Source organism: Diadema antillarum, unplaced genomic scaffold (assembly GCF_040938485.1).
Source record: "Diadema antillarum isolate AM-2024a unplaced genomic scaffold, OU_Dant_1.0 seq00000854_RagTag, whole genome shotgun sequence".
NCBI lineage: Eukaryota > Metazoa > Echinodermata > Echinoidea > Diadematoida > Diadematidae > Diadema > Diadema antillarum.
In genome coordinates, this window is record NW_027271725.1 from 1,217,074 (window position 1) to 1,231,996 (window position 14,923).

The 14,923-nt window shown below is 38.0% G+C and overlaps 1 protein-coding gene across 1 annotated transcript; it reads right to left on the reverse strand.

Annotated features, from left to right (window-relative positions):
• Positions 1-5,484: 5,484 nt before the first annotated feature.
• Positions 5,485-11,500, reverse strand: LOC139740437 (uncharacterized). Its single transcript, XM_071651030.1, has 3 exons — positions 11,385-11,500; positions 9,994-10,152; positions 5,485-5,622 (listed from the first exon to the last, which is right to left on the reverse strand). The coding sequence occupies exons 1-3, from the start codon at positions 11,424-11,426 to the stop codon at positions 5,512-5,514; spliced, it is 312 nt and encodes a 103-aa protein (XP_071507131.1). The 5' UTR covers positions 11,427-11,500; the 3' UTR covers positions 5,485-5,511.
• Positions 11,501-14,923: the final 3,423 nt, after the last annotated feature.

A 14,923-nucleotide genomic window follows, 5' to 3' on the forward strand; every position in this document is an offset into this window, starting at 1 on the left:
TCATGGCAGCTGAGCAAAGCGTGTCCACTGCATGTATGACCACAAAGGCAGTGATGTATGCCGATGTACAGTGTAATGTGTTTTCCCCTTGAAGTCTAAATGATTGATTGAGTGAATGAATGAATGAATGAATAAATAAATAAATGAATAAATACATAGAAGAATAAACAAATAAAAGAATGAATGAATGAGTAAATAAATAAATAAATAAATACTTAAATGAATAAATGAATACATGTATGAATGAATAGATGAATGGATGAATGAAAGATTAAATGGATAAACAAATGAATAAATTATCAAAACTTAATATCAATATAATTCACCTTTATCAGTTTGTCATCATGTTAATCACACATTAACTGGAGTGTCTAACATTTCTGGCTCAAGTATAAATTTTGTTGCTATCAAGGTTATTGAGACCACCCCCTAACAAACAAAAACAAAAACAAAAACAAAAAAACAAAACAAAACAAAACAAAACAAATATGAGAGTAAAATGACAGAGATATGTACCAGCATGAATTTTGATACTAACTCATGTATCAATGTAGTGCTTATTGAAGGCTAATATCATAGAACGTGTGCAGTGTATCCTTGGTAAATGTACATGTACTGTAGGACCAATGTCCTTAAAATGTAGGGAGCCCATATACAATCAAAACTATGATGAAGTGGCCATGACCATGGATAACAAAGACAAATTTGATATGCAATATCAAATTATGTTCTCATGCATGGCCGTTGAAGAATCATCACAGTCTAAAATAATGTAAAAGCCAGTATCTACATGTACTCACTGGGAATTAAGAAATGCAGTTTTACTTGATTCACAATGCAGCAGTTACTGCATTTGTTTACGTTTCACTCTTTTTTCTTTTGTGTTCTATAAATCGTGGACCTCCTTAATCACCAAATGTATGAATATATGCGCAAATGATAACATGTCAAATCGGAGCCCATCAACAAAAATAAACTGTACTTTTCCAACATAAGTGACTCGTGCAAACCTTGTGGAAGTGTCCTTCTGCATTGGGTGCGTGTACGTGTGCATGTGTGTGTGTGTGTGTGTGAATATGGCAGTGAATTGCTTGTGAAGGTTGATGGCAATAATATTATTCAGTAGATAGTATATTTACAGTGTATGTTTGCGAGTATTAGTTGTTTCATTTTTGCATGTTGGATTATAATCATTTGGGGCTGTTATGACTTACTAGTACCAGAAAAAGAAAACCGCCACAAATGTCATGTAGTATAATATCACAGGAGCATTGCAAAGTTGATGACTACACTCCCACTGGAGAATGCTGGAGATAACCCAAGCTATCACATGGTAATCCTTTCTCACGATATTGCACAAGTTTTGTCCTTCACGTCATTTCAAGTTACAACATTGTATAATCATAGCCCTTTTTGTACTGATTAAAGAGAAAGTGTTGGAAGGCACTGTCAAATGGGGAAAGACATAACTACAAGCAGTCTACTGGAGCAGAACTTGTACTGGCAGCATATTATAATGTTCACCCTACCCTTCAGACTTGCTGATGAAAAGAAAAATGCCAAAATTAGAGGGTCATGGATATGGAACAGCTTAAGGTTGACAGCGTCACCTTGAATATCATTCAAAACATATGAATCAAGCTGAATGAAAATGATACATGCACACACACACACACACACACACACATCAACCATCTACTATCTGAAACCAGAAGAAACAAAAGGAGAATCCATTCATAATGAACACCCAAAGATAATTTGACCCATCCCCTAATAAATAGATTCTGAGCCCCCTTCAGACTTTGTAGATAACCAACTACTGAGTATATGCTTAAAACAATGAATAATTTGCCTCTAGAGGTTCATTCTAGGAATTGGCTAACACATGCTCAGTCTTCACACAACACACAAACTCACAAATTCAAAGTCATCATTGCATAGCAGCAATGTGGCACATACTTTGTGGTAGCATATGTGCTATGTGTGGTCTTCATTTACATTGTGGTAAAATTGTCTGTGAAATATACATGTACTACATGTATCATATGAGCTGAAAGCCACAATATTTTTAACAATTTACTCTACAACCAGTCTTCTTCATAGGAACCATTTCAAAGTACAATGCAGCTGTTTTTATTCAAGATTTCATTTGAAGCACATGAAATAGAAAATATTCATGATTATTGTGAAATAGTAGAATATGCACGATATAAAAATCTGCTTACCAATCACCCCCCTCAAAAGAAAAAGAAAAAAGATAACATGTACATGTACAATCTAAACTGACAAAAAGTTGCATATTTCTTGCACAGCCATAACTTTCCCACTGACATACATGTACATTGTACCTTTTATCCAAGAGCACTGTATGATTCTTTTTTTTAATATATTTCACATACAAGTGATTCACATACATTTTGCTTTGATATATATTTTAAAATTCCAGCACATATTTTTGTATTCAAAATAAAAAAAAACCTAATCTGAGCACTCTATGTCAAAGTACTGAACTTCATGACAAATGAAGTCAATACTTACAATTAGTGTGCATTATGAAATTCATACTTAAAGAAAATTAGTTCATGTAGTTAAATCTACGACCCTCTTAACATAATCATGACCGAGTGGTAAAAGCTATAATCTTGACAGAATTACATTAAACATGCAATATACCTTGTATAATATGCCCATGCAAAAATGATCAACGCAGATACAAATCTGCAGGACTGCTATAATAAGTTTGTTTTTCTACATGCAAATTATTATCTTTGTTCCTTTTTCCTTGACTAAACCTCACATCTTTCACATGCTGGTTTTGGAAATACAGAGTTCTACAATGCATCTTTGTGTGGTATCCCATGAGCATATACATGTACATACAGAGCACTGAACTACATTTTTCATGTTTTTTCCATGTTAAACCACACTTGTGTTGTTTTTTTTTATGACCTATGGAGGTAGCTGATGAAAGTGAATTGGTGGCAGCAGCAGCAAGGCTTGGCATGAGGGTTCCACGTACCATAACTCAGGGTTGGTACAGCTAATGCTTGTTACAAAAGACTCCGTTGCCCAACTAGAATTTAAGATTCAGAAAAAAATTGCAGCGTTGGAGAATTTTCAGACTATGGGTACATTGTACATTTGACCATTTGCATGCTTCCAGTTAGCGACTGGAACAGAAATCTCCATGGCGTTGTACACACTTTCCAAAGTCCCTGGCACAGAAATGGTAAAGAGCCAAGGGGCCCTGGACTACCTTTTCCATTATCACTTTCTGTCATATCAATGGATAGACTATATTCACAGGTCTGAATAATTGCTCAATCTCCCTTTCTCCACAAACAGCAAGAAAAGATATACACACTGGGATTCTATACCACTAATACTGGCAGATACAAGTACAATTGTACCGCGTAATGCATACCATGACAGTGAAAGACAGAAAACCACCTAGAGAAGAAGATAAAAGGCATACCGTGAAAGAGTTGACACAGTACATCTTCACAGAAAAACAAAACAAAACACACAAACAAGCAGACACAGAAATTAAAATTCATATTGCTTTGAAGTTGACATCTTATCATATTGTGCACACATGCAACATGCCATGAATATGTAAATCACTACACCTTCAGCTGCATATCCCTATGGCAATGCAAAAAAAAAAAATAAAAAAAAATCAAAATTGTTAAGGTATAAAAACAAATGTCATAAAAATGCTGGAAGGCCATGAAACATGGTTATACCCTTGAAACACTCCTACCATCATGATATTCACTGCTTTTATAATGCTGAGCTTACCCATACAGAATTGTATTTGTGTCTGTTGTCTATTTACCTGGTACAAACGCATGCAGAAATCACTGCTGCATTTGAATCACAAGCCTGGGTACATGACCGGCACAAAGACCTAGATGTGTATCACATGACATCAGTTATAGGTATCATATTTCCTACTTCCACCTTCTCAGTGTTGTGCACCCATATGTCACAGACACAGTATAACATTGTATCGTAACATTGTATAACATTGTGAACATTCTGTTCCACTTTCACTGCACTTATCACACACTTAAAAAATGTACCCTTGTATCTGGTGATAGAGAAAAACAACAAAGACAAAATACAACAGATAAGGAAAGTCTATGAGAAGTCTTTGTACCACATTGTAGACACCATAATAAGAAAATGAAACAGTTACAGGACAAGTTCACCTTCATAGACATGTGGGTTGAGTGAATGCAGCAATATTAGTAGAACACATCAGTGAGAGTTTGAGCAAAATTGGACAATCCGTTCAAAAGTAATGAATTTCTTAAGTTTCAACTCAGTCACAGCTGGATGAAAAGACTACCATAGCTTGTGATGTCACATGAGTACAACGATATAAAGAAAGAATAAAGAAAATTCAACATACACTTGTATTTCAATTTTTTTCGCATAACAAAAGAACAATTGACTTCTCTCTTTCAGAAGGCAGGGGGAATAATATTACCCTTAACATACGTCAGTAGCAAGTCGAAGAAATGTGCACTTTAGCAAAAAGTAAAGTTTTGTGAAATTCTCTTTCATTTTCCTTATATAGTTGTACGCATGTGACATCATACACTGTAGTAGTCTTCTCTTCCAGCAGTGACTTCGCCGATACTAAAAATATTCGTAACTTTTGAACGGATTGTCCAATTTTCCTCAAACTTTCACTGATGTGGTCTACTAATATTGCTGCATTCTCTCAATTCTCATGTATATGAAGGTGGACTTGTACTTTAACTCGGAGAGGAGCAAGTCATGCACCATATCCACTCTGATAATGCTTTTATTTTGAACTGCCTACTCACAGGTGGGATAAACCCAAGGTACTCTATACATAAATTTCATGGATCTTGTATTGCTAGGAATGGAGGTACACTAGTAGCTGATTTAGATGAGTATATCATCAAAATAGTCTCTCAAAAGAAATCCAGAAATGCTTGCAAGTGTTGGTTTCACTGATTTTCTCTTCTCTACTCTCTCATCACACAAAAAAGACCCTCCCCATACACACACAAAAGAAAAAAGGTTAAAGAAAAAGGGAATACCTCAAATTTATTTTTGGCTTTTTGTGTAAATGCAAGTGAAGCAAGCAAATAATATTTTTGTCTTCTTGAACACAGGTCATATGGCAGCTTTTCTTACTTCTGCCAATAAAAGTAAGCATTGGATGGGAGTAAGATCGATTTAAATGTCAGTCTCAAAGGAAATAATTAGTTTTAAACTAAATGATCATGGACGTATTCCAGGAGTTTCATGAAATTCACTGATTGTGACCAGCTTTCCTTTTAAGTTTTGGATGACTATAGCTGAATGGTGTCAGAAGGCTTGAAGAATAGTATTGGGAAAATTTAACTGAAAGACCTGGTAACGGAAAGGCAGAAACAGAAAAACGGAGGAAAACTGACTGAATGGGATAGGAGGGAAAGAGGGGTTTGACAAGGACCTTTGGAGGAGAGTGTAAAGAAGGCAAAGATTGTCTTAAAGGGCACCACATTCCTTCAGGATGGTAACAAGCTGCCCGCTATTCTGAAGGTCCTTGACCTCAGTTCCTCCTCCAACGCACTTTCCTCCGATGAACACACGAGGGACCTATCAGAGAAGAAATTGGAGAAAAAGAAAGAAAGAAAACACCTTTTACATGACCATGCAATGCTTCATAGATAGAAGTAGCACGTATGATAGGAACTTTCTGTTGACATTTCAGTACAGACGTACCACGTCTAGTCAATTTCAATCAATAGTGTGGAATAATTTACATATTCTTATAAAACTGTGATAAAAGTCAGAAGTTACAATTAAAAACACATTAACAAAATGTACAGTACTCTCCGCGAAATCGGGTATCGCTTAAACGGGTACTGTAAACGTCAATATTTTCGCGCGATTAATTTTTCGCGCTGAGCGGCTCGAAAACATATTCGCGGGTTCTTAAATTCGCGCTTTGCAGCGGGTTAATACACAGTCTCTGTTTTCATCCAGCGATGCCAGCGTACGATAAGCGACGTAGCGAGCGGCGCGAGTGCGAGTACAAGCGCTCAACTACGTAGTACATGTGTATTTTTAGATACTCGATACATGTACTGTAGTACTAGTACTGTAGTCGCGGGGATGTAGCACACCAATCGGCCATGGGCTCGATGTGTGCGGTGCGGGCGATGATACTGCTATATGCGTAAACATGTCTGTACTACGTATCAGTATCATCGACGAAGCGCACACAATTCAGACCGTTCAAAATGTGCATAGAAAATTACGAAGATATATTCGCGCGTTTTTGAATTCGCGCTAGCCGAACGTAGCGCGAAATCCGCGAAAATTAATGTACCGCGAAAATTTCCACGTTTACAGTACTCCGTTTTATTGGGTAGCAATTTCAAAATCAGTTCCAATGCAAATTAAAATTACCTGATAATCGTGTTGCCCCTCTGCATAAACGGGTTGATAATTTTCTTCTTATCTAATTTCTATCCACATTTTATAGCAGATATGACACTTTAAGAAATCATGAATGTCAAATTTTCCACGGCTAATCGAATTCTCTGCTTAATCTGCAAAGAAGACCGATAATTTGGGGACTGATTAGACATGAGCATCAAATACATGTACTGGTACACCTTGTACCGATTTGACACAAGTAAACAAACATTACAAATGTAGCTGGCACACACAACCCCTGATTCTCCCATGAACAAACTTGAAACAACAGTCATCAATATACTGACTCATTGTATTAACCTAGCTCAATCACTTCTGGTTCGAGAGAAAATCTGTAAAGATTCCTTACAGGAGGGGGGTTGGGCATGGTGACCATTTGATCGAATTGAGATTCTATCCCTCTAGCGATGCTACCTGCCAAGTTTGGTGAAAATTTGTTACAGGGTTTTCAAGAAAAAGATGAAAATGTACACTTTCAGTCCAAATTTAGGCCCCCTGGGGCCTCCAGGTGGGGCATGGTGCCCATTTGATGGGAATGACATTCTTTCCCCCTAGGGACGCTACCTGCCAACTTTGGTGAAAATTCATAATGGCATTTTCAAGAAAAAGATGAAAATGTACAATTTGGGCCCCATTAGGACCCCTCCCACCCCCCTCCCCTGATTCCCAAGGGGGGCACCCCTGATTCTGCCATGAACAAACTTGAAACTACAGTCATCAATGTACTAATTCATGGTATTAACTTAGCTCTATCACTTCTGGTTCTAGAGAAGAAGATTTTTTTAAGATTCCTTAATTTTTTTTTTTTTTTTTTTTTTTTGGGGGGGGGGGGGGGGGTTGGGCCCCTCTGGGGGCCCCAAGGGGGGGGGGGGTATGGTGCCCACTTGAACAAATTGAGATCCTATCCCCCTAGGGATGCTACCTGCCAAGTTTGGTGAAAATCGGTCAAGGGGTTCTCAAGAAGAAGATGAAAATGTAAAAAGTTTGTACGCACGCCGGACGCCGGACGAAGAGCGATCGCAATAGCTCACTGAAGGCTCAGGTGAGCTAAAAACTGGCATTGTTCAATGCAAGAAACACATGTGTGCATATACACATATGTACATGTACACGAAAGTACATACTTATAGATGTATACAACAATGATACATGTACATGTAGGCAATGCACACAAAAGTTGGGTGACCTGTCTATAGCAGTCACCTGTCTGTAACGGCCATTCTTTTCGTCTCTCTTGGGTGACTGCTATAGACAGGTTTGACAGTACATGTAGGGTTGGGGGTACCACGTATCGTCACCCTATGGATCTGTAGCTTGTTTATTCTAATAATATTTACACAAATCCGCCTAATTCTTACCTCAAATATGCCATAAATACTGCAGTTTTGAATGTCGTGACCGCCTTGTTGATTATGAATCTCCGTTTTAAAATAGCGCAATTTTAGTGCGTGCGTTCCGTTTTCTTCGCGCAGCTAAAAAGGGAACCTTGCGATCGGCACCCCCTCCCCTCCATAGGTATACACGTGAATTTCACAGCATAGGTAATACACGTGAATTTCACAGGCCATAGGTAATACACGTGAATTTCACAGCCATGCGTCGTTACTGAGCGGATGTGTAATTTTTAGCTTGGTTTGTTTGAGTTTGATTTTCGTTTCTTCGTTTTTATTGTCTTTATAGCTAATGACACTTAATCCCGCGCGTACCTTTTCGTTCTATACGCAAACAGCCATGATACGCAGGGTGCCGATGGGAAGGTGCCCTGCCGATAGGTGGTGCCCCAACCATACATCTGATACGGTCACTCCAATTCTGCTCAACAATCAGACAACCAAACTCACTCTCAGGCATGTACACCAAGTAAGCTATGTGCTATGGACACCTGCCTAATTGCCCATTTTGGCAAATGTCTGTTTGCATTCTTGCAGGTGGATGTGTAGTTGTGTAATTCTAACTCACTGCCAGAATAACAATGAGGGAATATATGAACATCTGGCCAGTGAAAAATCAATGCACTACTCTCGACCAATGAGATTGCAGAGTTTTCATAACCCTTTCTAGAACATTCTCCTGTCATCTACAATGTAGGGGTCTCACATTGTATAATTTCAGAAGGTATGTAGTGTACTGAAGTTTTGTGCAACTTGAGTGCCTGCTTCATTGTAGAAAACAGACACTTGCTATAATATAGGTTGCATTTCTGTCGACTACTATTTGTTCAGAAGGCATTGGTTTCAATGTGAACTGGATATATGTATATACTATGACTTATATGACTTTAAACCCATTACAACATTACACTTTCCATAGATAGAAAAATCTGTTTGTCCAAAGGTTTTGGTTTTAAGCCATATATATATATATATATATATATATATTTTTTTTTTTAAATTATCTTATTTATATATTTTGTAATGTTTATGGCTCTCCTCCATAGACATAGGATACAATGTAAGAGGAGATTCCATGAAGCCAAACTTACCTTGCATCTGTATCTATAAAGCAACTCGCCATGAAGGAATTCAAAGATACTGGATATTGGTACTGTATAGGACCTATGTGTAGTCTTGACATACATTTAGCACTGATGCAAATACCGAGTGTATATGACACATCTAAAAGTAGATGATGACACTGCGGCATATACAAGGATGAATTCTCACATTATGTTTATCGTTAATACAGTGTCTGTTTTGTTTGTTTGTTTGTTTGGTTTTTTTTTTTACATTCTACAGGTGTGAGACACAACACAAGACGTGTGCAGGTACTCTCTTTCCTGTATCTACAGATTAGAGATCATGTGCATATAACAGGGAATAATTTTCCTGGTATCGCACTGCAGTTTGCTATGCATTTTTACACCACTGCTACACAAACTAACTTTTGTATTAGTTTTCTTCCATACAAGTGTGCAGGATGCTATTTTGAAATATTGTTTATCAGCTGAAATTGCTAATAAAATTTGAGTTGGAAAATTATTCCCTGCAGTGTGACTGTGAAAATTGTATGTTTACAAATTTAGCACATCATTCTCCTCTTCCTCACTTTCTATACATACAATGTATTGACCGATTCGGGTTCGTTGAGGGCAGCAGACATTTTACGGCACAGGGCGCAGCCATAGTGGGTATATCAGCCGACCCCCCCTGCTCTCCCCCACCCCCGGGCAACATGTTTATCACGCACTTGTAACAAAGGTTCGCGCACTAGCAAGCATTCGCGCACTCAGTACGAGACGCCTATTGGCTAAAGCAGTTTTTCATTCTGCGCGCGTGCTAATGTAGGGAGAGGGGTGGGGGAGTGCGGAGGGGGGGTCGGCTGATACACCCACTATGGCTGCGCCCATGCCAAAAATACACATAGCGCGTCACAGAATCGGTCAATAGGCCTAATGCATACAATGTACATCATCTCTTTCATTAAATACACGGAGCTGTAAGCATCTGCCATGATCATGATGTATGTGAAGTTTACAGTAAATAATAGAGCAAGCACCACATAAAATCTGCAGCACAGTTGACTTACTGTCCTGGCACCAGTGATCTCATAAAGAATGTCCTGGATCTGGGCACCCATGGAGTGTTCATCCAGCTCAATGAGTTTGTAATTTTCCAGGCCTGCATCCTTCAGTGCACTTTTGGCCATGTTGCAAAAAGGACAATATGTCTTGGAAAAGACTACAACCTGATGGACAAAGAAGGGAAAAAATGAGAAGAAATTAATGTTAATTCACAAGCACAGTACATTGTATCAAACAAAGCTGTCTATACTTCTCTCTCATTCTCTTTCCCTTTTCCAAACAATGGCAAATACATGTTCTGGACGTGTAAGCTACAGTCATAATACACTGTACAGCAACACTCATGTCATCATGCAAATGATGCACAGGTTCGAGTGAGTCAGTAAGACTACAAGAGCAAAGACTTATGGTATTACTATGTGCATTTCAAGGTATCTGGATTTGTTTAACCCATGAGGCACAGCCTATCCATCCCAGTAAGAAAAGCCCTGAATCTATTCTGCAGGATTCTTTGGAAGTCGCCTTCTAAAGATGCTAGCGGAAGCATCATCCTTAAAAATTGGCACAAATAAAAACTGCTACTAGGTCTACGTGTAACAAGTTTGCAAGAACCATCACAGAGTGGAAGAAAACATTGCCATCAGTAGACCGATGGTATCTGTCTCTTCACAGTGGGCTTCTTATTCAACGTTAGGACATGTCTGACCATACATGTCCCAACATCAGATAAGAAGCCCACCGTGAAGAGACAGATACCATCACTACCCAGGGTGGTCCACGAGGGGGTTCCAGCATGTCGCTGCAACATTAATTCTTGTGCAACATCTTCAAAACTAAAAGCCAGCAACATGTTCATTCGCGTCAAACGTGCAGCCACAACTGCCGTCTGCGACCAGCAGCCCGAACGCATCATCTGTGCCCCAGGCGACGCAGGGTTGGGGCAGCCACTGATTGACTTCCACCACTGCTAGCACTAACTGCGACAGCCGCCACACGCAGTGTGGCGGCTGCGCCGTGCTCCCATAAAAGATCTTCATGTTGAACAAACGGGTGCCTTTGCGGCGCTATATTTCCTTAATTTTTCAACAGAAACTACTAGGAATACTTACATGGGTCGATGAAACCTAAATGACTATCATCGGCGACTGTTTGATGCATTTCATTGCTTGTGATGCACAAAATGATGTCTTATAAGCAGCTCACCGATGTTCACAGAATTCACAATCACTTGCACAAGCGCACAGAATACTTAGGAACTAACATAAGCGAAACTGCGGGGAAGCCGCCAGGACCGCGCCTGGCGGCGCGGTCTCCGGGGCTATGCTAGCACTAGTTCAACTAGATTTTTCTGGGCTTCTGCTAGAACACTTGTCCCATATTACATGTACTTTCTTACCTTATTGTCGCGTATTTCTGCTTCAACGAATTTCTTTGACATTTTGAACGATTCTCGAGCTGCCTAAAAATCAGCTAAAGAGCATGCAACTTCACAAGTGGAGTTCTTTCACGGGAGGGTCGACGTAGCGAAATGCGTAACAGACGTGTATACAGGCATCGCATGAACATCAGTACAGCTAGATGTACTAGTACACTGTAGACCCAACGTTGAGGTCGTGTTTACCGGGCTGATCCTGTGCAGTCAATCTTACAATGTCATGCAATTTTTTCGTTATAAATACAGGAAAATATTGCACAGTCACCACACCTCCGGGGTCGTCAATACGGGGTCATGACATGAATTACCTTGCAAGGTTCTAGGGGGCAAAGTCTTCTTTTATTATAAAAATGTGATTATTGATAAAGATAGCATTTTTTTTTTTTTTTTTTTTTTTTTTTTTTGCAAATGCCAATTGGGAAGAAGGAACCCTGTCATCTAAGGGATACTTGCAGGAGGTCGTTTGTTGGTTTGATTTTGTTGGGTTTATTTTCCCACAGTTCTGGTGAGGCCGGGTTTCATTTTTTTTTCTTTAATTAGAATTCCTTGAAAATACACTGAAATTAAATCTTACAAATAACACTTTAGGTCTATATCTTGCACTGTCACCCAACATCAGAGAATACATGTATTCCCAGTGAAACAGAGCCAATCACTGAGTAAGCCTAAACAAAATGAGCTTGCCCATATAGAATGCAGACCTATTAGTTTTCCTGTTCTCTAAATTGTTTCGATTCTATCCGAAGCACATCTTGATGGAGGTGATGATGAATTTTGTTAGGGTTGGAATTATAATAACAAGGATTTTAAGGCATTTTTTCTTCCTTTTTCCTCTTTATGACCTGAATCCGCGCCGCGTGCACAGGAAAAGCGATGCCCATAAGAGCAAACTGGTTTTGTTACAAGACTGGTTGTTATACAGCAAGACCATTCATTTTATTCATCATGGAGTCATGTTATACGAAAAAGAATGAAAGTGCGTTTATTTAACATTTCACAATAATACACTGTACCTACATGCACTGGGAAAAAAAGAAAGCTAAAATCATCAGAATATAGAAAGTACAAAAAAGACTGTCAATAAACATTAAAAATAATGCGCTTCACGCAGCGGAAATTAGGCCTTTTACTGTAATTGATGAAAGATACAGATGATGAGATGAAACCATTATCGTCTGAGTTGATTTATGACTGAACATAATATGCCTAACAGTGCTCTTTAAGTTCAAGTCGACGTTAACAAAGAGAGGCGAAAGGAAACTGGAATTAGAACTACGCATAGGCCTAAATATGATTGCTGTGACACTTCAAACTTTCACAATGTCATGTTTCTATAAGAAACACCGACATTGACCAAATGTAATCAGATACTGTGAAAATTTAATATGCAAATTACATGCGATGATATAGTCATCTCCTCTCAAACTTTGTTTTCAGCTGGTATAAATACAAAATATGAAGATTATTATTATGTTCTAGTGGATATTAGCACCAACCCCCTCCCCATAAACGCTATCAGCTTTGTTAAAATTTCACAACTCAATCATTCAATGATTAGGGCCTAATAGACCGGGGGCCCAGAAGATTTATTCAGCTGAAAAGGGTCACACTTTTTAATGGTCTCATCATATAAGGATGTGGCCAAGGGTCAATAAAATGCATTGCTGGCAAGTCACATCCTGTACCGTAAGCCTACACTCTAAAAAAGGTATAGTCAAATATGACTGATATCTAGTCAAATCTGACTAGGCAAAAGGGTCAGCTGGGTGCAACTGATAATCAGTCATTTTGACTATATATTTCTAGTTATATCTATTTGACTAGATTAATCAGTTAAAAAATCTTACTGGATTTCTAGTAATTTTCACTAGTTTTGCAAGTCAGTTTTGACTATTTATATAGTTATCACACCATCACTGATATTTCAGTCATTTCACCATTCATTTCTAGTCACTTTTCACTCTTTTTATCAGTCAGTATTGACAATAAAAATAGTCATTCCACTTTCACTGATATTTTCGTAGATTTTCACCATTCATAGTCACAGCATACTCTTGCATTCTTTCATGCACCTCCTTGGCCTTTGGTGTTCATGTCATCACAGTTCAATTATGCTGCAAGCAAACATCAAATCAAATCATAAAAAATTGCAATAGCAAACCATCTTACATTCAAGGCAACATGCAAATATACACTTTGCATTTGATTTAATAGTCTAATCACAAAACATTTTAATCAAAGTATTTTGAGAACATTTCATTTATATATATTACATGAGCGTCAATCTATGAAACAACACGAAATATTAAAAAGTATTATTTTCAACTCCCTTAACCCTAAAAATACTGGGCTATTTTGACCCCCCCCCCCCCCCGTCTTTTTAGGGTTAACCCTAATAGGCCGGGCTTGAGATCTTGGCTGTCGAAAAATTGGCACGCATGTCGCCCGTGACATTATCTACTATATTGTGTAGTTGCTTTTTCGAAAAATTATATAATTTCACTAATTATGCATGGAATCAGACTTTTTGGTCCAAATCAATAAATGAAGGTCAAAAATAGTTATGATGTTCATTATAAACCTACTTTTGGTAGGTACCATTGTAAAGCCAGATATTTTTTTCAGAGGAATTTTTTAGATTTGATTTGGTAACGTCATTTTGAGATATTAACATTTTTCTGCGCATTTGTGCAGATTCTTCCATTCGTTTTATACACATAGGTCCGAATTCACAAAAGAGGTTTAAACCATGGGGTTGTTTAAACCTCCTTACGCGTACGAAAAATAAGTGTAAATAAGCGCACCAACCCATGCGCGCGTTTAAAGAAAACACATAATTGGACCGGATTCTGTGTGCGCGTACGCTTAAATAACCTCTTTTGTGAATTCGGGCCATAGCGTTGGTCATTGCTGACATCGTATTCATGCAAAACAGAGTACAATGAAAGAAAACATATATTTATGAGATGAAAGTCATTGACAATCTAGTTGTATATGCTATGTACCTAAAGCTAAGAAACCACACTTTTTTTTTAAAATTCATTTATCAATTTCTATTTAGTGACCCTGTTTTTGAAAAACAAATTTTTTAAAATGGGAATTCGAGAAATCCCATTTGTGAAAAATTCTGTTATTCCTCTACATGTAGCCTGTTGTCATTGTTCAGACCATTTTCAAACAAAGAATTCTTGGATTGTTATTATGTAACAGTTTTTTGAATAGCCTGTACTAAGGTATGAATATCATATAATAATGTTTTTGTGATGTTTTTATCATTTAGATTACTTGTACATTATGAATTTCTTTCAAGTAACAGTATGATCTTCTTACCAGTTTCTATGTTAAATGATGAAAGTGGCACAAACAGGATTTTGCATCATCACACATAACATAGTATAACTATAACCATGTATAAAGATCATCTGGACAAATTATTTTGCGCTAACTTTTTAAAGGAATTTGATTGGTCCGCATTTTTTGTCGCCTTGCGACAAAAAAGG

What these genes read in the sequence shown, in the direction of transcription:
- LOC139740437 (XM_071651030.1), bottom strand. Translation starts at nt 11,426, where the DNA reads ATGTCAAAGAAATTCGTTGAAGCAGAAATACGCGACAATAAG. An exon ending in CAGAAATACGCGACAATAAG is followed by an intron (nt 10,153 to 11,384) that starts GTAAGAAAGTAC and finishes TTTGTCCATCAG; the next exon opens with GTTGTAGTCTTTTCCAAGAC. An exon ending in AGATCACTGGTGCCAGGACA is followed by an intron (nt 5,623 to 9,993) that starts GTAAGTCAACTG and finishes CTTCTCTGATAG; the next exon opens with GTCCCTCGTGTGTTCATCGG.